This window comes from Moschus berezovskii, chromosome 24 (genome assembly GCF_049115385.1).
Source record: "Moschus berezovskii isolate FMDL1 chromosome 24, NW_MosBer_1.0, whole genome shotgun sequence".
In the NCBI taxonomy this organism is placed as follows: Eukaryota; Metazoa; Chordata; class Mammalia; order Artiodactyla; family Moschidae; genus Moschus; species Moschus berezovskii.
The window spans coordinates 27989487-28011745 of NC_142483.1; the positions used below are offsets into that span (position 1 = coordinate 27989487).

Below are 22259 nucleotides of genomic sequence, written 5' to 3' on the forward strand. Positions count from 1 at the left end.
GGAAAGAGGTGATAGATGCATACTCATGGCTGATTCACTTCATTGTACAGCAAAAAATAACACATTGTAAAGCACTTATACTCCAATTTTTTTAAAATGATGGCAATATCAGCTTCCTTCCTCTACAACAACCTCCATGAACTTCTACTGCCCTGGATAAAAAAGCACAGATCAAGTCATTTAACCTAGTGATCATGATATTGCTAACAAGGACAGCTTACTTGATAATTGTAATTAATGTTAAAATGGTCTTGATTTTGAAATTATTTTACCTACATAATAAAGAATAAATCTGACAACTTACTAGACTATTAATAATCTGAGATATAAAAAATATCAGCTAAAATTTACATGTAAAATTTATTTTAAATCTTGTTTTACAATAGTATGTTTTAGACTTAATCTTTTATTAATGACTTGCTTAAATATTTATAAGATCTTGTTTATTATAATACCTTATATGCACACATAGGAGAACTCACCTGTTCTTGCCCTCAGTGGCTGAAGATGACTGAGAACTTGAGTAATTCAAAACACTCATAAAGGAGGAAAATGTAAGCATGGTAAGAAACTATTCAGGGATATTATACCTCCTTGGGGGCCAAAGCTGACACAGCAACCAGGACTAAACAGTCATTCCATTCCAGTGTGAGTAGTTCATTAGAATCCTAGACTGTCTTTATTAATTTTTGTACAAAAAAAATGACCCAGAGGGAGGATAAAGGGAGGAGGGAGGTGGGAGGGGGGTTCAGGAGGGGGAACTTATGTAAACCCGGGGCAAATTCATATCAATGTATGGCAAAACCAACCAATATAATATTGTAAAATAATTTGCCTCCAATAAAAAATAAATTAATTAAAAAAAAAAAAAAATGAAAAAAAAAAAAAAAAAACTGTGGAGATATTCAGCCAGCTCTGGGACTATTGGGTGAGCGACCCAGCAAGGGGCCCTGGCTTCACCGCTCTCCTCGCAGACAGGAAGCTGACAGTCTGAAGCAAGTAAGTAGAGCAACGCGTGTAAATTGAGTGCGTTTTACATGATGCACTCAGAGATACAAGGGATGTGAATCCTATCAGTGAAGGAGTCCCTGAGTAATGGCTCCGTTCTAGAGAAGAATGGCAGAAAGCCCATTCCTTTGCAGCTGGAAAAGCACCATAGGAAGAAGGACTAACAGAAGCCGAGATGGTTGGAGCAGAAAGAACAAAGGTAGGTGCTCCTCAGAGTTATTTAGTGAGGGCCACACAAGCAGAGGTGAGCTAAGGAACACAGAGAAGCCACTCAGAGATTCGGGGGTGGACCAGCTTAGCAGATCTGCAATTCACAAACATGACTCCGTTCTATGGAGAACAGGCAGGAAGGAAAGCAAGAGTGGCTATGAGGAAGCAGCCTTGGTCATCCAGACACAGCGGAGACCACCCGGGGGTGGTAACTACGGTGATGGCAGAAAGCGGGCGGGTGTGGCAGTGCCAGCCCTAAGACAGAACAGAGTGGGCAGCAGCGGAGGAGAAGGAAGTTCAGTTTCTGGCTCGAGAACTGGGAAGAAAATAGAGTGTTTCAGAGACACAGCTAGAACGAGGATGAATAGGGAGGAAACATGACTTACAAGGCTTGAGTTGGCGTCTGCAGCCAGTTCAGCCAGACTAAACCTCCTCCGAGGTGGCAGGTATTCTATTTCAGCGAGTCACCAGGATGTGGGGTCTGGACACGCTGGTTTGATGCACGGGACTGTCAACTGTGAAACCTTTACTTTTAAATCGGCCCGTGAAGGAGCTGAAATGAATTCAGGAGCCCTGCTTAAGATAAGGCATCCCTCCACCAGTCACGACTCCATAAATCTGAAACGGAGGGTGACGCTGAGAAACAGGCTTATCATAGGGCCCGAGTCGTAGAGGGGCACTGCCCACGGCACTTTACCACCGTCACATTCCCCTCCCTCTTGGCGGCAGGATGAAATGAAGGGGCAGTTACAGGATGCGGAAGCTTCGAGTACAGCTGGCTTCTATCTATACTTGCCTTGGTAGTTTTGACTTTGTTGCCACTGCTACAGGACCAACCTGAGTAATCGGGCAGCACTCGGCAGTCCTCTCCTTCCAAACAAGGATCCATGTGACACCACCACTTCTGGATCACAATGGAAGCTGGAAGACAAAGGCCACGCAACATTTGTGATGTTTCTTCCCTCCAAATCCAGGCCACATAAAGCTCAATGCAGGTTAGTACACTGGCTTCCAAGACTGCATATAGCTGTCACCATTAGAAAAGAATCCAACCACCCATGTACTTAACAGAAGAACACTATTTCTTTTTTATGCAGTAAGATCTCAGACTGTGCAGCCTTCTTTAAAGGAGCTCGGATGAGCTGTTTTACCCTCAGCTTCGGTTTCTTCACCTATACAATGGGGAGAAAAATAGAGCCGCCCCAAAGGATGGCAAGAGGCTACAGCCAATCCATGTAAAAGTCCTGGCTGACTTTGCACCAATCACGGTGTTGTCAGGACATATTAGCTGTCACTGTGTCTCTGGTTGCAGGTGACGGTGGAGGACGCTGATCCCGCAGGTGTGAGTGCTGTTGACAACAGAGCGTCAAGACTGGGAACAGACAGCATTTTTATCCCAGAAGGCGCTCATCTCTCCATGCCCCTCCAGCTGGGTGAGCAACCCCCTGAGTCAACTGGGCACCAAGTTAAGAGGGGGAGCACTGGCACCCCTTCACAAGTGCAGATTCTCGACCGGTCAGCTGGCTTTCCTGTGGCTTCCCCTCACTTCCCTGTCCCCACAGCAGTCTGCCAATACGGTGATTCATGTTGGAAGCCCATGAATCAGAAACTAGCACCCCAGTTCTCTGAGTTTGCAGGTAAAGATGAGAAATTAAGAGAAAAAAAAAAACACACCATCAGCTTGCCTAGTTATTCCCATAGATTTCAAAGGACAAAGAAGATTGTGATAGGTTTTTTAAGGGGACCCCACACAGTAGGCTGGTAGAGGACAAAGCTCTGAAGCTGGGGATAGTGTGTGTGGATTGGGGGTGGAAGTAGATTAACCTTTCATTGTTGTTTAAACAGCAACAGGTTGCTTTTTAAAAAAATACCCCAATGGATTCTACCACTGCCTGAGAACTCTGAAAGTCAAGTTCAAGAAAAAGCAGGCATTACACAAGCCTACCTTGGAGTAATCTGGACCACCACCATAAAGTAAGTGATACAACTTTATGACTTCCCAGTGCATATAAAAGTTAGGTTTACACTACCCTGTAGTCTATTAAGTGTGCAATGGCACTGTATCTATTTTTTTTAAAGCAAACCCTCAATGTATATATACCTTAATTAAAAAAATATTTTACTGCTCAAAATTGCTAACTATCATCTGAGCCTTTAGTGAGTCATATTCTTTTCGCTGACAGAGGATTTGAAGTATCACAAAAATCGCCAACCTGTGACACAAATACAAAGTGGTGCTGATAGACTCACGCAGTGCGGGGTTGCCTCAGACCTCCAATTTGTCCAAACGCACTGTCTGTGAAGTACGATAAAATGAGGCCTGACTAAATCCTAATCGTTACTTTGTCGTGAATGCAGGACACCTTAAAAATGAAGGGAAGACGCTCAGTAATTTCAAATTCATTACAACTCTAAGGTTAACAGTGGTTATTTTTTTCCTGCGTTTTATACAGAAGAGAAAACTGAGGTCCAGTGGTATTAAGCAACCTGCCCAAAGTCACAGTTTTTGCAAGGAGCCCAACAGCATTTGAACAGAGGTGCCCGAGTGCTACCCTGAGTACATACCTCCTCCCCAGCAGAGGCAGCAACAGCAGTAGGTGACAGAGCAAACGCAATATGGCATGACAAGGGACCAGAATGGTTCCATGACTGGCGGAAGTGACGACTCACTGTACCGTCTCTGCATGCAGCCACCATTCCAGGTTCTGACCCAACACTGAGGTGTTACCCGGTAAGTCCCCTCCAAACCAAGAGTAGTGCCTGAGTAAGGCAGCTTTGTGATTGAGAATAACCAACTGCTATTGAAATCAGAAGGTGCCAACCCTGAGAAAGGAATCGCGCTAAATGGGTTATTTATTGTGTCAGAGACTGAACTTGAGTGGATGGACACACTGGGGTCAAGTCTAGGAAAGTTGTATTTTTCTCAGTCCCCAATATCACAACAGTTTCACCGTAAAATTGTACAGAGCTGTGTCATTTTGAAAGCACTTTTATGTACTATTCTTCTTGTGATTGTCCCCAGAACCTTCAGAAGCAAGAAAAGGAGGCAGATGGTTCCAGACAAAACACCAGCGCTTTCCACACCATGAGTAGTATCTGAATTGAAACTCTGCATCCATCAATCTTTCTGCTTACACCAGAGTTTAAGGTAATAGTTTAGATGAGTTAGTGCCGTGCAGAGTTGACCATATTCATACTGCTGACTAGTCATTCCTTATTTTCTGAATGCCTTAGTCTGGTCCCAAGTAGGTACAAAGATAACTAAGAAGGGGTTCTTCAATTTAAAACACCATCTCCAGGACAGAAAAGTTATATAAATGTTGACAGACTTCATTATACTTGCACAGAGTTAAAATTGAACATGAAATACTGTCCGGAAAAGTCTTTAAAACTGTTCCATAGACAAACTTTCTCCCACTCTGCAGCAGAGACCTGTGGACTCCTGGCAGGCATCAGAGCCACACGGATGATTCGAAAGAAGCTCTGACAGGTACCTAGAGATCCAAGTGAGGGTAAGAGGGACAGTGAAGGGTGAGCAGGAGCCCATGTGGCTGAAGTGAGGGCTCAGCAAGGAAGCAAGGGCCATCCAGGGGCTGTCAAGGACAAGTGAGCACTTGGGTCTCTCAGCAATAGGAAGCTCTGGAAAGCTTGTGACCAAGGTAGTGCCTTCAGCCGGGAAACCTGTGGCCCTAGAAGATGAGGGAATGTAGAACAAAAAGGAGTCTGAGGGAGAAGACCAGCTGAGGGGGAGTGAGGTGAGAAGTCTGGGAATAAACTCCCTGCAGAGGAAATGGATGAAATCCAATCATCTCACCTTCAGAGCAGGCAAGTGCTAGTATCTCCTCCCTGGACCATGGGGATCCAAGACAATGCTGATGACAAATCTGGAAAAGGATCTTGAGGGGAAAAGATGATGGATTCAGGCATTCATCACAGACAGATAGGCCAATTTCTAACTACTGAATTGCCTGGTATTTTGTTTAAAGATTGAAGTGTAATTTATTTTAATAAATAAAAGAAGCATATATTGATACCATCAAGACCTTATGAAATCATTTACCACGATCCTTTCATTTAATTGGAAAATGAGTGGTATTTCTAAAGACAGATTCACAACTGACTCCTAAAAATAGCAAGCTGTCCTGGAATGTAAAACACTGCTACTTATAAAAAAAGAAACCCTGTTCATATTTGATAGAACACAAAGAGGGAGGGGGTTCCATAAGTACATACTGTATCCAGGATAGAGGTTTTTGTGAAAGACTTAATCCCCGATGTTCTTTCAGAAAAGAGAGACATGGTAAGGGCCACCCCGGTAGCCAAAATACAAGATTCAAATTCCTTTCGGAATTAAGGATTGAAGAACAAACTCACAGTGAGGGTGAAGAACAAGCGGAGGTTTGACCTAACAGAGAAGAGAGCAGAGAGTGATTCAACAGCCTGCCAGTGTGGCTTGGAGGGCACACTGAGTAGGGCTGTAAGCTGAGACAAAGGACTTAGAAATAGGATTCTATGAAAATAACCCTTGAGAACATTTGCCCACTTAACTGAGTCTTGTCTCCGCAGGAAAATAAGTTTGTAGGAGGAATACATTTTTTTTTCCTGTTACCAAGTACCATAATATACTTTAAATGAGAAAGTTATCTTGTCACATCTATTTTTAAAATGAAATTCTTTAAAAAGCCCCATGACTTCCTAACTTAGGAAAACACAAAATATCCCTATCTCCAAGCTGCCGAGCTGTAACAAATTTCTGGTTTTATGCAGGAAAGGAAATTTTAAACAGACAGTGACGCTCCCATTTTATGGTAGCGGCTAGTAGTTCCTAAGCATTCTCTTTGGAAGACAATGTGATGAGGTGGCTAAGTAGCTAAGTAAAGCTGATGCACTGTCTTTTTCTCTCTGTTGTATAAAGTAGACGGACGTTTTTGGTTTCTTGCCCTTATTCCAAATAAATATTACTCTAAATACATACTCTGTTTTCCTTAATACGTAATTATTTCGATAAGCCCACCTTCAAATAAGATTAAAAGGCTCACTTCTCTATAGCTGGTCTTTGTTGATTTATTTTGATTGATTTTACAAACAGTTAAGGCTTTTCTAAAGAAAAGTGTGTTTCTACACTGACACTAGGGACACAAAGATTTAGGAATACATCTTCCCCAGGATATGTGTCCTCCGGAAAACGGAAACAGTCACAAGACCATCAAAACAAGAAGAGGTTTTGATGTATTTCATCTTTAGCTATTTTGCTCTTTCCTGTGTTATTTCAAGACACCTGACATGTTCCTTAAATATTAAGCCACTGATTAACTTTTAAGAGAGGTAGGTGGAAAACCCTGCCAATAGATATTGCTTGGTATTCAAGAAAGGAAGCCATTAGAAGCTGACCCAGGTAACATGCATACAAGCAGTATTGGGAGGACTAGGATTTCTTTTTTAAGGAATCTTTTACTTTTCACACATTTCACCTATGACCCAGAATTGTTATTTCCACAGAGTACAAAGTGAGGCTGTGGATGAAGATACACACACTCCTCCTCTGTGATCTAAGATGCATCTAAATGCCACCTCGCACAAGCACATCCACACACAGCAGAAACCTTGAAGGCCAGGCTTCTCTACGCTGGCACTCCTGACATTTGGAGCCATCTAATTCTTCACTTCAGGGGTACAGCCTGTGCACGTTAAGATATTCAGCATTATGACCCTCTCCCCCAGCATAAAGACCAAAAGCATCTCCAGACATTGTCACATGTTCCCAAGTTGGAGAAAAGCACCTGTGGTTGAGCAACAATGGTCTCTGGTCACCTACAGTCATGATCCAGATGTCCTCAGCCCAGAATGAGAGGCTTTGCTAGTTCATCAAAGCTTGGCCGGGTGAAAATGCACGTCACTCTAAGTAAATATCATGCCGGCTCTAGTCCTCGCCTCCCTTCTTCCCCCGACTGAAGGCAATTCCACAAGTCTAACATCTGCATGTGTCTCTGTCCCCTACAGACACACAAATCCTGGGCTCACCATGACACCTATGTGACAATCCATCTGACCTGTCAAATTCACAGAGCACCTTTTTCCTTCTGAGCAATCTCCAGGTATTTGATATGAACTGCGCTCACAGCATTTCCTACCTTTCTTATTGGCAGAGTCTGCTTCATCCACTCTCCTTGAATACAAATTCCCAGACAGCAGGCAGTAAGTTCGAAAATTTGATTTGCTCTCAGACCTTTACTGTCACAGGCCCTGTGTACACCTCCCTATTTGTCTTCTACCATTTCTGAGCCAGACGAGCTGCTTCCACTTCCCAAAGTTGCCCCCGCTCATTCTCAGCTGCTCTACAACCCTGCCCCTCTTCCTACAGTAAAGTCAGACCCATGGTTTCTCACGGGACCACCCTTGACCCCTTCTCTACTTTCTCCAAGAGTCCTTCATTTACTAGACTTTAATTATCTATCTTGCTTATTATTAGCAAACTCTGGGTTGAAAACAGGACCTCCAGCATCTAGGACTTGCCAGGCACCAAAGAGTTACATTAAAACTGGATAAATGCACAGACATATCCTTCCCACTTTCAAAGTGCTTTAGTAAAGGATACTTCAATGTCATTTAGCTGCCCAACCACCGAGAAAAACTCAGAAAACTGCTTCATTGTTCAGGTGGCACAGAGAACACAGCCAGTAACAAAACCTTGTGAACTCACATCTTACAGACCCGACATCTCACCACACAATCCACAAAAGACGTCTTCAGGACACGCAGTAACTCTTATGCTTAACTAAGCGAAGTCTGACATCTCAGAAAAGGCATTGGGACATCACTGAAAGAAAAAAAAACCTTCGAAAAGTAACTGTCTTCTAGTCCTAAGCTTTTGTCTTATTAAGCTTTTATAAACCTGATGTTTAGAAAGCATTCAGTTTGACAAAATAAATTAAGCTTCATTGTACTACACATTTATCTCATTTTATCATAAAACAATCCAGCATTATCTCTATAGGGTTATATTTTGATAAATGTGTAGAATACAGTTCCTACCACAAAACAGCCTTGTCTATGCCAGTAGAAGATGCAAAAGGAAGAATGCTTAACAGCTAAATAGTTTCTGTTTCAGGATCCAAGTAATCATAGCTTCAATCAAATAATTCTTCATTCCTTCTCCCAAATCCCAAATGTGTATTACAGACACATTTCAATAATTCAGGGGGATTTCATTAGTTAATTATAACAAAAAAAGCTTGATGGGAGGGAAAAAGAGCTATTTTTAACTACTAAAAGCTGTGATTTCCCAGAAAAGCAACAAAAAACACTAGATAAGTATCTGTGGTATGGATTAACAAAAAACGCATAAAGATAGTCCAATGTCTATACCAAAATTAATGCCCCTCTTCTCGCCTTTAATTTAAATGTAAATTCAAGTAAATTTTATATTTTAGATCCTCTCTATCCTTATTGACAAATAAGATAAAAGGAAGGTATCAGCAGACACTAGGTCTCCCCACATGCCAGTCAGCAGCATGATATTGCATAATTATTATGGGATAAAGATTAAGCGGGTAAAGCTAAAAAGCCCGACTCAAAACATATTCAAATAAGGAAGAGAAGATCAGAGACATATGAGAACACTCATACATCCTAACTAGTGTCTAAAGTACAACTTCCAACACTGCCTCCGTGACTTTGAGCCAATGAACACTGACCAAACACCGATTATCTGCCAGGCAGTGCTCGTGCAGGAGACACAGATATGCAGCACACAATCCTACCTCTCTCAGGGTTTTGGATGCCCTGGCCACCAAATGTTACACTAAACTTACACAATGGCATAAAGCTTATCCTGCAACAAAGAAGCTTCAGGTCCCACATTCCCTCTTAAATATACACTCACCGCATCTGGAATACTCAGGAGGCGCACATGCTTAGTGGCTCCCAATCGCACTGGACACACATACAGGATGCCACTTAGAGATGGATTTGTGCAGAAAGAACACTTGCATCGTCACAGAAAGTTCTACTGTGCAGATTCTGCTCCAAGACCAGACAATCGGTCTCCACCACTCACTGATCCTCCCCACCAAGGCACTCATGTAGCCTGTGAGCATGTTTCCTTTGCCACAGACAGGAAACAAAATGCCTTTCAGTAGAAGAACAGCTAAAGAAGTTACAACCTGTCCATATGAAGGAATGCTGTGGAGCAATTAAAAAGAAAACAGGTCAATAGGTACTAGCCCGCAAAGACCTCCACACCCTAGTACTAACAGCAATAACGCACACCGAGTCAAGAAATAGCCACTGGGATATCCGTGTGTATAACACACACTCATACCAAGAGCCACCACATTTTCTACAGATCTGTTTTAAATACACAAGTATATATATTGACCAAACAGAGAAGTGTAGTTACTCAGACAGTAGAGGCTGAAAAGGATTTTCCCACATATCAAATATAAAACAAGCTAGTTTATGGTAAGGGATTAGCATTTCCTTTACTAAGAGACAGATGCTAATGGGAACTACTACCTTATCTGTACTTTCCAGGCCCCAATAAAAGTGCTTTCAGAATTGTAACACATGATTTAGACATACAAGATTTTTATTCAAATATTCCAAACCAGACAGAGTATGAACAGTTAATGTAATGATTCATGACTTCCTGTAGAAGTGTACAATCTACAGAGGTCATGTTTGGTCTGGATAAAATGGCAGAGTAGGAAGAACTTGAGTTCATCTCCTACCCTGGAAACACCAAAGAGCCTAGGGGTCCTGCACCAGGAAGGTGAGTCCTTAGAACGGCTTTGAAAACCAGCGGGACTCACGGCGGAGAGCTGGGGGAGCGCAGACCACTGACACTCCGCTCTTGAAGGATTCACACACAAACTCACTTATTCCAAGTCCCAGGACACAGGCAGCAGCTTGGAAAGTGCCGCTGATACACGGGAAGGAAATGCAGGGGATACGTTTAGGACAGGTACCAGAGAGGCAAGCCCCTGGCATAACCTCCAGGGGCAGAAGCGCTCACAGGAGCTATTTTCTTTAACCCTCCTTTCCCGAGCAGGCCCAGCGCTGCTGGGCGGCATTTCTGCAGCTCCGTCTACCGCGCTGGCACTGCGCCCCCGCCCCACGCTGGGCTCAGTCCCTCCCAAGGAGATCCACCGCTACCAGGCGGGCCACCTCGGCTCCCAGGTGCCCCTGCAAACCAGCACCCATTCGGGGAACTCCGCACAACCACACTCTCGCAAGAGTCATGATCAAGCCTCACAGCCAGTTGTCCCAGAGACCAGTTTTACACCCAGGACGTGCCATAAACTGTCCTGGCCAACCCACGCAACCAGCCAGCTTGGGCATCAGCCCTGCCCACCAGTGTGTCTGCAGCAGTAGAGACTCAGCCCTAAAAGGAAGACGCACGCGGCCCACGCCGGTGATTCCGGTGTCTGGAGGGTGCAGGGTAAGGGGGAAGACATGTGGGACCTGAGCCCTGGCACAGTTCTCTCTCATCTGCAAACCAGGAACACTTTTCTCCAAGGCTCTGGTTGCCAGAACCGGGTGGGGCATGGAGAAGTGCTGCCGCCTTGTGGACATTTCCTGTAATAACAACTTTAAACCTTTCTGGCACTTCGAATTTACAAGGTTTGTGGGGATGTAAAGCACACCTGCTCTCAAGAAACGTCCTGGGGTAGGTAATCGAAAAAGAATTCAAAACACGGAGGACTTTCACGAAGGCAATTTCAAGAGGTAAATTTAACATAGTTTTTTTTAAGCACATGAAAAGATGCTCCACATGGCTCATTATTCACAGCTACAACAAGATATCACCTCCCACTAGTCAGAATGACCAACATCAAAAATCTACAAATAATAAACGTCAGAAAAAGCATGGAGAAAAGGGAACCCTCCTATGCACTCATTTTGGGAATGAAAATTGATAACAGCCACAATGGAGAACAGTATGGAGGTTCCTTCAAAAAATAAAAACAGAGCTACCACACGATCTAGTAACTCCACCCTTGGGCCTATAGGCAGAGAAAAACTGGAAAAGATGCTTGCACACTAACATTCACTGCAGCACTATTTACATTAGCCACGACGGGGAAGCAGCCAGTATGTCCATGGACAGATGGATGACAAAGAAGATGCAGCACAAAGTTACAATGGAATATGACTCAGCCATAAAAAATGGATGAAATAAGGCCACTGCCAGCAACACAGATGGACCTAAAGATGACCAAGCTAAGTGAAGGAAGTCAGAGAACGACAAATAGCCTACAAGATCAATTATGGGTAGAATCTAAACATCAATGCAAATGAACTCATTTGCAAAGGAAAATCAGTGGCCCACACCTTAGACAACAAATTTAATGTTACCAAACAGAAAAGGTGGGGCAGAGGGAGGGATAAACTAGGAGGCCGGGATGAACATACACCCATTTATATATATAAACATGAGGACCTACTGTATAGTACAAGGAACTCGACAGAACACTCTAATAACCTAAACAGGAAAACAATCCAAAGAAGAATAGATATACGTCTATGTATCACTGAATCAAGTTGCTATACACTCAAACACAAGATTATAAATCAACCATATTCCAATAGAAATTAAAAAGATTTTTTAAATGCCATCAGTATTCCCCTCAGGCCTCAGGTACCTGCCCTGGTGTGACATCCCTGAAGCCTGAGCTTCCCTGGGTTCCAAGGCTGGACTGGGGTGGAGCTGAGGGACCTGGGGAGGGATGTGCCAGCAAATGAGCCCCCTTAAACCTGGCATGCCTGGTCCCCTGTGGAAAGTGAAAGTGTTAGGTGCTCAGTCGTGTCCGACTCTTTGCCACCCCATGGACTGTAGCCTGCCAGGCTCCTCTGTCCATGGGATTCTCCAGGCAAGAATACTGGAGTGGGTTGCCATGCCCTCCTCCAGGGCATCCTCCAAACCCAGGGATCGAACCCGGGTCTCCAGCACTGCATGCAGGTAGATTCTTTACCATCTTAGCCACCAGGGAAGCCCTGTGGATGGGACCCCGTTCTCCAGATCCAGGCAGGCCCTCCTACAGCTCAACCAAACCTAGTACACCCAAAGAAGAGTGGACCCTCCAGGCCAGAAGAGCTCTAAAAAGTCACCTGGTCTCCAAGTCTCCCGGTGCTGGGGTTCCCAACAGCTATCTCCTTCCCCAGAGTCCCCCCACCTAACGAGGCCAGCACCCTCAGCATCACAGTTCTGATAGGGCTTAGGATCTGTCTGGGTGGTGGAGGGTAGCGGGGGAAGAAGTCATGAGACAGGAGCCTTGGCACAGTGTACTCTATAATCTACACGCCAGAACATTACTTTCTCTAGAGTTCTGTTTGCCCAAGGAACCCGACTGGAGCATCAGGAAGCGCTGCCAAAAATTTCCCTGGGGTGCAGTAGATAGGCATCTGCCTGCCAATGCAGTGGACACGAGTCTGATCCCCGGTCTGGGAAGATACCACATGTCATGGAGCAACGGGCCCGAGCGCCACAGCTACCAAGCCTGTACTCTAGAGCCTGTGCCCTGCAACGAGAGAAGCCACCACAATGAGAAATCCAAGCACCCCAGACGAGAGTAGTCCTCGCTCTCTGCAACTAGACAAAAGCCGATGCAGGGACAAAGAACGGCACAGCCAAAACCAAATAAATTAATCATGAAAAGTGCTGCCGCCTTGTGGACATTTCCCATAACAACAACTTTAAAATCGCGGCTTATGGGCACCTCATATTCGCAAGACCTGCGGGGCTGTAAAGGACATCTCTCCTCAAGAAATGTCCTGCAGTAGGTCAGTAGTTGAAATCAAGAATTCAAAACAGGTCAGACCATAAGGAAGCCAATCTGAAGAGGTCACTTTAAAGCACGCTTATTTTAAAGCACAAGATGCTCCACATGGCTCATTATTAACCATCTGAAAATCAAAACAAGGTGTCACCTTGCACTATTCAGAGTGGCCATCGTCAAAAAGCCCACAAAGAATAAATGCTGGGGAGGCTGTGGAAGAAAGAGAACCCTCTTCCTACACTCTTAGTGAGGACGTAAACTGGTATAGCCACTATGGAGAACAGTATAAAGTTTCCTTAAAAAACTAAGAATTGAGCTAGCATATGATCTAGCACTCCCACTCCTGGGCATATATCCACGGAAAACAGTATTTCACAAATATAAATGCACTCCAAGCTTCACTCCAGCACTGTTTACATTAGCCAAGACAGGGAGGCAATCTAAATAACTATCGATAGATGAATGGATAATGAAGATGCTGTATATATACACAATGGAATATGACTCTGCCATTAAAAAGAAAAATAATGCTATTTACAGCAACATGGATGGTACTGGAGATTATCAAATAAAGTCAGAAAGAGAAAGACAAGTATCATATAATATCACCTCTATGTGGAATCTTTTTAAAAAATGATAATGAATGTGTTTATTAACTTATTAGAGAAAGAACTTAATGGTTCCCAGGGGTGAACCTATAGATCGGGAGTCTGGGATTGGCATGTACACACTTCTGTATTTTTCTTTTATCTGTAAATGTATTTGTTACAAGATATGTCCCAAACCATGAGGTCATTTTAAAATGATTAAATATATATACATATGTGTGTAAGTTAATATATAATGACATGTTATATATATAAGTTCAAAACTTTTTTATTGAGGTAAAACTGAAAATTACACACTGCTGTATTAAAACAGATAACCAACAAGGACCTATTATATAGCGGCATGGAACTCTGCTCAGTATTCTGTAATAATCTAAATAGGAAAAGACTTTGAAAAATAATAGATACATGTATATGTGTAACTGAATCACTTTGCTGTACACCTGAAAAACAATACTATTAACTATACTTCAATTAAAAAAATTTTTAAAAACAACAGAAAAAGCACATAACATTTCAAGTGTCATGGAACAGTTTCCAGGATAGATCACATTATTGCCATAAAACAAGTTTCAATAAATTTAAGATGACTGAAATCAAGCATCTTTACCAACCACAAAAGTATGAAACAAGAAATCAAATCACAAGAAAAAACCTGGAGAAAACACAAAGATGGGGCGACTGAATAACACTTTACTGAAAAAACCCAATGAGTCAATGAAGAAATCAAAGAGGAAATCAGAAAATATCTCACAAATAAAAATAAAATACAATTTTCCAAAATCTATAGGATACAGGAAATGTAGTTCTAAGAGGGCAGTCATAGTGATACAGGCCTACCTCAAGAAACAAGAAAAATCTGAAACAACCTAACTTACCATCTAAAGAAATTAGAAGAAGAACAAACACAGCCCAAAGTCAGCATAAGAAATATTAGAGCAGAAACAATGAAATAGAAACTAAAAAAAATAGACAAGATCGATGAAACTATGAGCTGGTTCTCTGAAAAGATAAACAAAATTGATTAACCTTTAGCCAGACTCATCAAGCAAAGAAAGAGAAAGGGCCCAAATAAATAAAATCAGAAATGAAAGAGAAGTTACAGCCAACACCACAGAAGCACAAAGAATAGTAAGAGATTAGTACAGATAATTACATACCAAGAAACTGAACAACCTCAAAGAGATCGAGAAACATGTCCTTCCAAGACAATCAAGAAGAAATAGAAGAAATAGAAAATGTGGATAAAGTGATTACTAATTGAAATGGAATCAGTAATCAGAAAACTCACAACAAAGTCCAGTACCAGATTGCTTCACAGATGAATTCTATAAAACACTTAAACAAGAGTTAATACCTATTCTTTTCATATTATTCCAAAAATTTAGAGAGGAAAGAATGTTTCCAAACTCATTATCCTTATACTAAAACTACAGATCAAACCTTAAGACCAAGATTCTACCAAAAAAAAGAAAAGAAAATTACTGACCAGTGTACACAGTGAACCTAGATGCAAAAAATCTCAACAAAATATTAGCAAGCCTAATTCAACAATATACATTAAAGGGACCATGGTAGTGGTTCAGTCACTCAGTCACGTCCAACTCTCTGCGACCCTATGGACTGTAGCCTGCTAGGCTCCCCTGTCCATGGGATTCTCCAGGGAAGGATACTCGAGTGGGCTGCCATTTCCTTCTCCAGGGGATCTTCCTGACCTGGGGATCAAACTTGGGTCTCCTGCACTGGCAGGCAGATTCTTACCAACTGAGCACCAGGGAAACCCTAAAAGGACCATATGCCATGATTAAGTGGGGTTTATTCCATGAATTTTAGGGTGATTCAATATCTGCAAACCAAACAACATGATATACCACATTTACAAAATAAAGGAGAAAACTGCATGATCATCTCAACAGATAAAGAAAAAGCACTTGACAACATTCAACATCCAGTTGCTTAAAAGCTCACAACAAAGTGAGTACAGAGGAATGCACCTCACATAATAAGAGCCACATACAAGAGACCACAGGCAGCATCACACTCGAAGGTGAAAAGCTGAGAGCTTTTCCTCTAAAATCAGAAACAAGACGAGGATCCCTACTATCACCACTTTTATTCAACGCAGTATTGAAGTCCCACTCCTACGAAAAAGAAATAAAAGTTATCCAGATTAGAAAGAAAGAAGCAAAACTGTTGCTGTTTGCAGATGTTACAATAGTATATATTAAAAAAAAACCTGAAAGACGCTACCAAAACACTTAGAAACGATTAAGGGACTCAGTAAAGTTGCAGGATACAAAAATCAATATACATAGGTCTACTGTATTTCTGTAAACTAGTAACAAACTATCAGAAAGAAAAGTTCAGAAAATGATCCCACATGGGATAAGTCAACCTCATATACCACTGGTGGGATTTTAAACTGGTACAGCCACTATGGAAAACATGGAGATTCCTCAAAATACTAATATTAGAACTACCATATGATCCAGCTATCCCATTTCTGGCTATTCATCCAAAGAAAAAAAAAACTAATTGAAAAAGAAATATGCACCCCTATGTTCATTGCAGCATTATTTACAATAACCAATGTATGGATAAAGAAGATATGAGATGTGTGTGTGCATGCGCTCAGTTGTGTCCAGCTCTTTGCAACCCCATGGACTGCAGCCTGCCATGCTCCTCTGTCCATGAGATTATCCGGGCAGGAATACTGGAGTGGATGGCCATGCCCTCCTCCAGGGGATCTTCCTGACCCAGGGATTGAACCCATGCCTCCTGCATTGGCAGGTGGGTTCTTTATCACTGAGTCATGTAGGAAGTCCCTATACACACAATGGAATATTACTCAGTCATAAAAAGAAAGAAATTCTGTCATTTGCAACAACATGAATGTATCTAAAGGGTATTGTGCTAAGTGAAGTAGGTCAGATAAAGAAAAAATAACATACCATTTCACTTGTATGTGGAATCTATAAAACAAAATAAATGAACAAACAAAACAGAAAAAATTTCAAAGATACAGGGGAAAGAAAAAACTATGCTGTGCAGAAGCTTTTGATTTTAATTAGGTCCCATTTGTTTATTTTTGCTTTTATTTCCAATATTCTGGGAGGTGGGTCTTGGAGGATCCTGCTGTGATTTATGTCGGAGAGTGTTTTGCCTACGTTCTCCTCTAGGAGTTTTATAGTTTCTGGTCTTACATTTAGATCTTTAATCCATTTTGAGTTTATTTTGGTGTATGGTGTTAGGAAGTGTTCTAGTTTCATTCTTTTACAAGTAGCTGACCAGTTTTCCCAGCACCACTTGTTAAAGAGACTGTCTTTTCTCCATTTTATATTCTTGCCTCCTTTGTCGAAGATAAGGTGTCCATAGGAGCGTGGGTTTATCTCTGGGCTTTCTATTTTGTTCCATTGATCTATATTTCTGTCTTTATGCCAGTACCATACTGTCTTGATGACTGTGGCTTTGTAATAGAGCCTGAAGTCCGGCAGGTTAATTCCCCCAGTTCCATTCTTCTTCCTCAAGATTGCTTTGGCTATTCGAGGTTTTTTGTATTTCCATACAAATTGTGAGATTATTTGTTCTAGTTCTGTGAAAAATATTGTTGGTAGCTTGATAGGGATTGCATTGAATGTATAAATTACTTTGGGTAGTATACTCATTTTTACAATATTTATTCTTCCAATCCATGAACACGGTATATTTCTCCATCTATTCATGTCCTCTTTGATTACTTTCACTAGTGTTTTATAGTTTTCTATGTACAAGTCTTTTGTTTCCTTAGGTAGATATATTCCTAAGTATTTAATTGTTTTCATTGCAACAGTGAATGGAATAGTTTCCTTAATTTCTCTTTCTATTTTCTCATTATTAGTGTATAGGAATGCAAGGGATTTCTGTGTGTTGATTTTATATCCTGCAACTTTGCTGTAATCATTGATTAGCTCTAGTAGTTTTCTGGTAGAGTCTTTAGGGTTTTCGGTGTAGAGGATCATGTCATCAGCGAACAGTGAAAGCTTTACTTCTTCTTTTCCAATTTGTATTCCTTTTATGTCTTTTTCTGCTCTGATTGCTGTGGCCAAAACTTCCAGAACTATGTTGAATAGTAGTGGTGAGAGTGGGCACCCTTGTCTTGTTCCTGACTTTAGGGGAAATGCTTTCAGTTTTTCACCATTGAGGATAATGTTTGCTGTGGGTTTGTCATATATAGCTTTTATTATGTTGAGGTATGTCCCTTCAATTCCCACTTTCTGGAGAGTTTTTATCAAAAATGGATGTTGAATTTTGTCGAAGGCTTTCTCTGCATCTATTGAGATAATCATATGATTTTTATTTTTCAGTTTGTTAATGTGGTGTATTACGTTGATTGATTTGCGTATATTGAAGAATCCTTGCATTCCTGGGATAAAGCCCACTTGGTCATGATGTATGATCTTCTTAATGTGTTGTTGGATTCTGATTGCTAGAATTTTGTTAAGGATTTTTGCATCTATGTTCATCAGTGATATTGGCCTATAGTTTTCTTTTTTTGTGGGGTCTTTACCAGGTTTTGGGATTAGGGTGATGGTGGCCTCATAGAATGAGTTTGGAAGTTTCCCTTCCTCAGCTATTTTCTGGAAGAGTTTGAATAGAATAGGTGTTAGCTCTTCTCTAAATTTTTGGTAGAATTCAGCTGTGAAGCCGTCTGGACCTGGGCTTTTGTTTGCTGGGAGATTTTTGATTACAGTTTCAATTTCCGTGCTTGTGATGGGTTTGTTCAGATTTTCTATTTCTTCCTGGTTCAGTTTTGGAAAGTTGTACTTTTCTAGGAATTTGTCCATTTCTTCCAGGTTATTCATTTTATTGCCATATAATTGCTGATAGTATTCTCTAATAATCCTTTGTATTTCTGTGTTGTCGGTTGTGATCTCTCCATTTTCATTTCTAATTTTATTGATTTGGTTCTTCTCCCTTTGTTTCTTGATGAGTCTGGCTAGTGGTTTGTCAATTTTATTCACCTTCTCAAAGAACCAGCTTTTGGCTTTGTTGATTTTTGCTATGGTCTCTTTTGTTTCTTTTGCATTTATCTCTGCCCTAATTTTTATGATTTCTTTCCTTCTACTGACCCTGGGGTTCTTCATTTCTTCCTTTTCTAGTTGCTTTAGATGTAGAGTTAGGTTATTTAGTTGACTTTTTTCTTGTTTCTTGAGGTATGCCTGTATTGTTATGAACTTCCCCCTTAGCACTGCTTTTACAGTGTCCCAGAGGTTTTGGGTTGTTGTGTTTTCATTTTCATTCATTTCTATGCATATTTTGATGTCTCTTTTGATTTCTTCTATGATTAGTTCATTATTCAGCAGCGTGTTGTTCAGTCTCCATATGTTGGCACTTTTAACAGTTATTCTCCTGTAATTGAGATCTAATCTTACTGCATTGTGGTCAGAAAAGATGCTTGGAATGATTTCAATTTTTTTGAATTTACCAAGGCTAGATTTATGTCCCAGGATGTGATCTATCCTGGAAAAGGTTCCATGTGCGCTTGAGAAAAAGGTGAAATTCATTGTTTTGGGGTGAAATGTCCTATAGATATCTATTAGGTCTAACTCTTCTATTATATCATTTAAAGATTGTGTTTCCTTGTTAATTTTCTGTTTAGTTGATCTATCCATAGATGTAAGTGGGGTGTTAAAATCTCCCACTATTATTGTGTTATTGTTAATTTCCCCTTTCATACTTGTTAGTAATTGTCTTACATATTGCGGTGCTCCTATGTTAGGTGCATAAATATTTATAATTGTTATATCTTCTTCTTGGATTGATCCTTTGATCATTATGTAGTTTCCTTCTTTGTCTCGTTTCACAGCCTTTGTTTTAAAGTCTATTTTATCTGATATGAGTATTGCTACTCCTGCTTTCTTTTGGTCTCTATTTGCATGGACTATCTTTTTCCAGCCCTTCACTTTCAGTCTGTATGCGTCCCTCGTTTTGAGGTGGGTCTCTTGTAGACAACATATATGGGGGTTTTGTTTTTGTATCCATTCAGCCAGCCTTTGTCTTTTGGTTGGGGCATTCAACCCATTTACATTTAAGGTAATTATTGAAAAGCAAGGTGAGAAGACAACCTCCAGAATGGGAGACAATAATAGCAAATGAAGCAACTGATAAAGGATTAATCTCCAAATTATACAAGCAGCTCCTGCAGCTTAATTCCAGAAAACTAAGTGACCCAATCAAAAAATGGGCCAAAGAACTAAACAGACATTTCTCCAAAGAAGACATAAAGATGGCTAATAAACACATGAAAAAATGCTCAACATCCCTCATCATCAGAGAAATGCAAATCAAAACCACAATGAGATACCATTTCACACCAGTCAGAATGGCTGCTGTCCAAAATTCTACATGCAATAAGTGCTGGAGAGGGTGTGGAGAGAAGGGAACCCTCTTACACTGTTGGTGGGAATGCAAATAGTACAGCCACTATGGAGAACAGTGTGGAGATTCCTCAGAAAACTGGAAATAGAACTGCCATATGATCCAGCGATTGCACTCCTGGGCATACACACCGAGGAAACCAGAATTGAAAGAGACACATGTACTCCAATGTTCATTGCAGCACTGTTTATAATAGCCAGGACATGGAAGCAACCTAGATGTCCATCTGCAGATGAATGGATAAGAAAGCTTTGGTACATATACACAATGGAGTATTTCTCAGCCATCAAAAAGAATGCATTTGAATCAGTTTTAATGAGGTGGATGAAATTGGAGCCAATTATACAGAGTGAAGTAAGCCAGAAAGAAGAACATCAATACCGTATATTAACGCATATATATGGAATTTAGAAAAATGGTAACCTGAACCCTGTATAAGAGACTGCAAAAGAGACATAGGCATTTAGAACAGTCTTTGGGACTCTGTGGGAGAGGGTGAAGGTGGAATGATTGGAGAGAATGGAATTGTAGCATGTATATTATCATAAGTGACCAGTCCAGGTTCGACGCATAAATTTTCCTCTGTTCATTTCTTTGCAAAAAAAAAAAAAGAATTCTATGATTAAAACTATACATCTTGATATGTGTGTGCTTAGTCACTCAAGATGAGTCCAACTCTTTGTTGACCCCATGGACTGCAGCCTGCCAGGCTCCTCCGTCCATGGGGAGTCTCTAGGCAAGAATACTGGAGTGGGTTACCATGCCCTCTTCCAGGGGATCTTTCAAACCCAGGGATTGAACCCAGGTCTCCCGCACTGCAGGCGGATTCTTTACTGACTGAGCTACCAGGGAAGCCCAAGAATACTGGAGTGGGTAGCCTATCACTTCTTCAGGGGATCTTTCCAACCCCGTAATTTAACCGGGGTCTCTTGAAATCCTATTCATCCATAAAAAATAATGAAAATTAAAAAAAAAAAAAGAAAAAACTAGAGGTCTCCAGAGGAGAGAAGTGTGGGAAGTTGGACAAAACAGGTGAAGAGAATTAAGAGGCACAAGCTTCCAGTTATAAATTAAGCCATGGGGATATAATATACAGCATGGGGAATACAATCTATAACACTTTAATAATTTTGTATAGCAACAGATAGTTACTAGACTTACCATGGTGATCACTGTGTAATGTAAATCAATGCTGAATCACTATGCTGATCACTTAAAACTATCATAATACCGTCAACTATTATTACTGTCATAATAATTCAGCAGAAACAATAAAGATCTACAGAGGCAAGCAAACAGTGCTGTTACTTTTTGAAATGAATCTGTGATTAGTGAAGATGAAACAATTCTCTGCTATGCTAAAACTCACCAAGCATCAGCTAATTCGGAGAGATATAACTAAAAGATCCCGTTCCTATCCTCAGGCAACTTGTAGACTAACAGGAAGACAAACATTCAGCAAGTTTTTACAACAAAATGAGATCCATGTCAGGAACTGGAAGCATGGCAAGATACAGAACATACAGATTTGAAAGAACAGGCATCAACTGGACAAATGTGTTTTGAGGGGACAAAGGCAAAGATTCAAGTAGTGGATACAGACGGGTGAAGTGCAGAGATGAAAGGGAACAGAGAAGACTCCAGTGTGGCTTGAATACAGAAGTTGAAAGAAAAAAAGACAAAACCAGATTACGCAGGGTTTCATCAGCCACACCACCAGGGTAAGGACTTTAGATTTCATTTTAAAGACGGTAGAAAGTCGCTGAAGTAAGGTTTTATTAATAAATATGAGAGTGACGTGATGAGTTCTATTTCTGCGGAAAGATCATTCTGGCTACAGGGTGAATGTTGGAACACTCAGATAGTAAGCTCCGCAAAATATAACAAGGCCCTTAGACTGTGGAGGTGACAGAACAGAGAAAAGTGAACTGATCTGAGAGAGAACAAGGAGACAGAGTATGACTGGGCTCAATAATGGAGAAAATAAATATGTTAAACTGTTCGTAACATCGTACAGGAGGTGGTGAGCAAAACTGCTGGACTCAATATGCCAGCAAATTTGGAAAACTCAGCAGTGGCCACAGGACTGGAAAAGGTCAGTTTCATTCCACTCCCAAAGAAAGGCCATGCCAAAGAATGCTCAAACTACCGCACAGTTGCACTCATCTCACAAGCTAGCAAAGTCATGCTCAAAATTCTCTAAGCTAGTTTTCAACATCACATGCAACAAGAATTTTTA

General features: G+C 41.1%; 1 protein-coding gene across 1 annotated transcript in view; it reads right to left on the reverse strand.

The window, feature by feature from the left end:
• Window positions 1–1870: 1870 nt before the first annotated feature.
• TAFA4 (TAFA chemokine like family member 4) overlaps window positions 1871–22259 on the reverse strand; it is a 125305-nt gene continuing 104916 nt past the window's right edge. Inside the window, exon 4 of the mRNA XM_055413363.2 lies at window positions 1871–2139. Coding sequence (XP_055269338.2) covers window positions 1871–2139 — 269 coding nt within the window. The remainder of the gene's footprint in view (window positions 2140–22259) is intronic.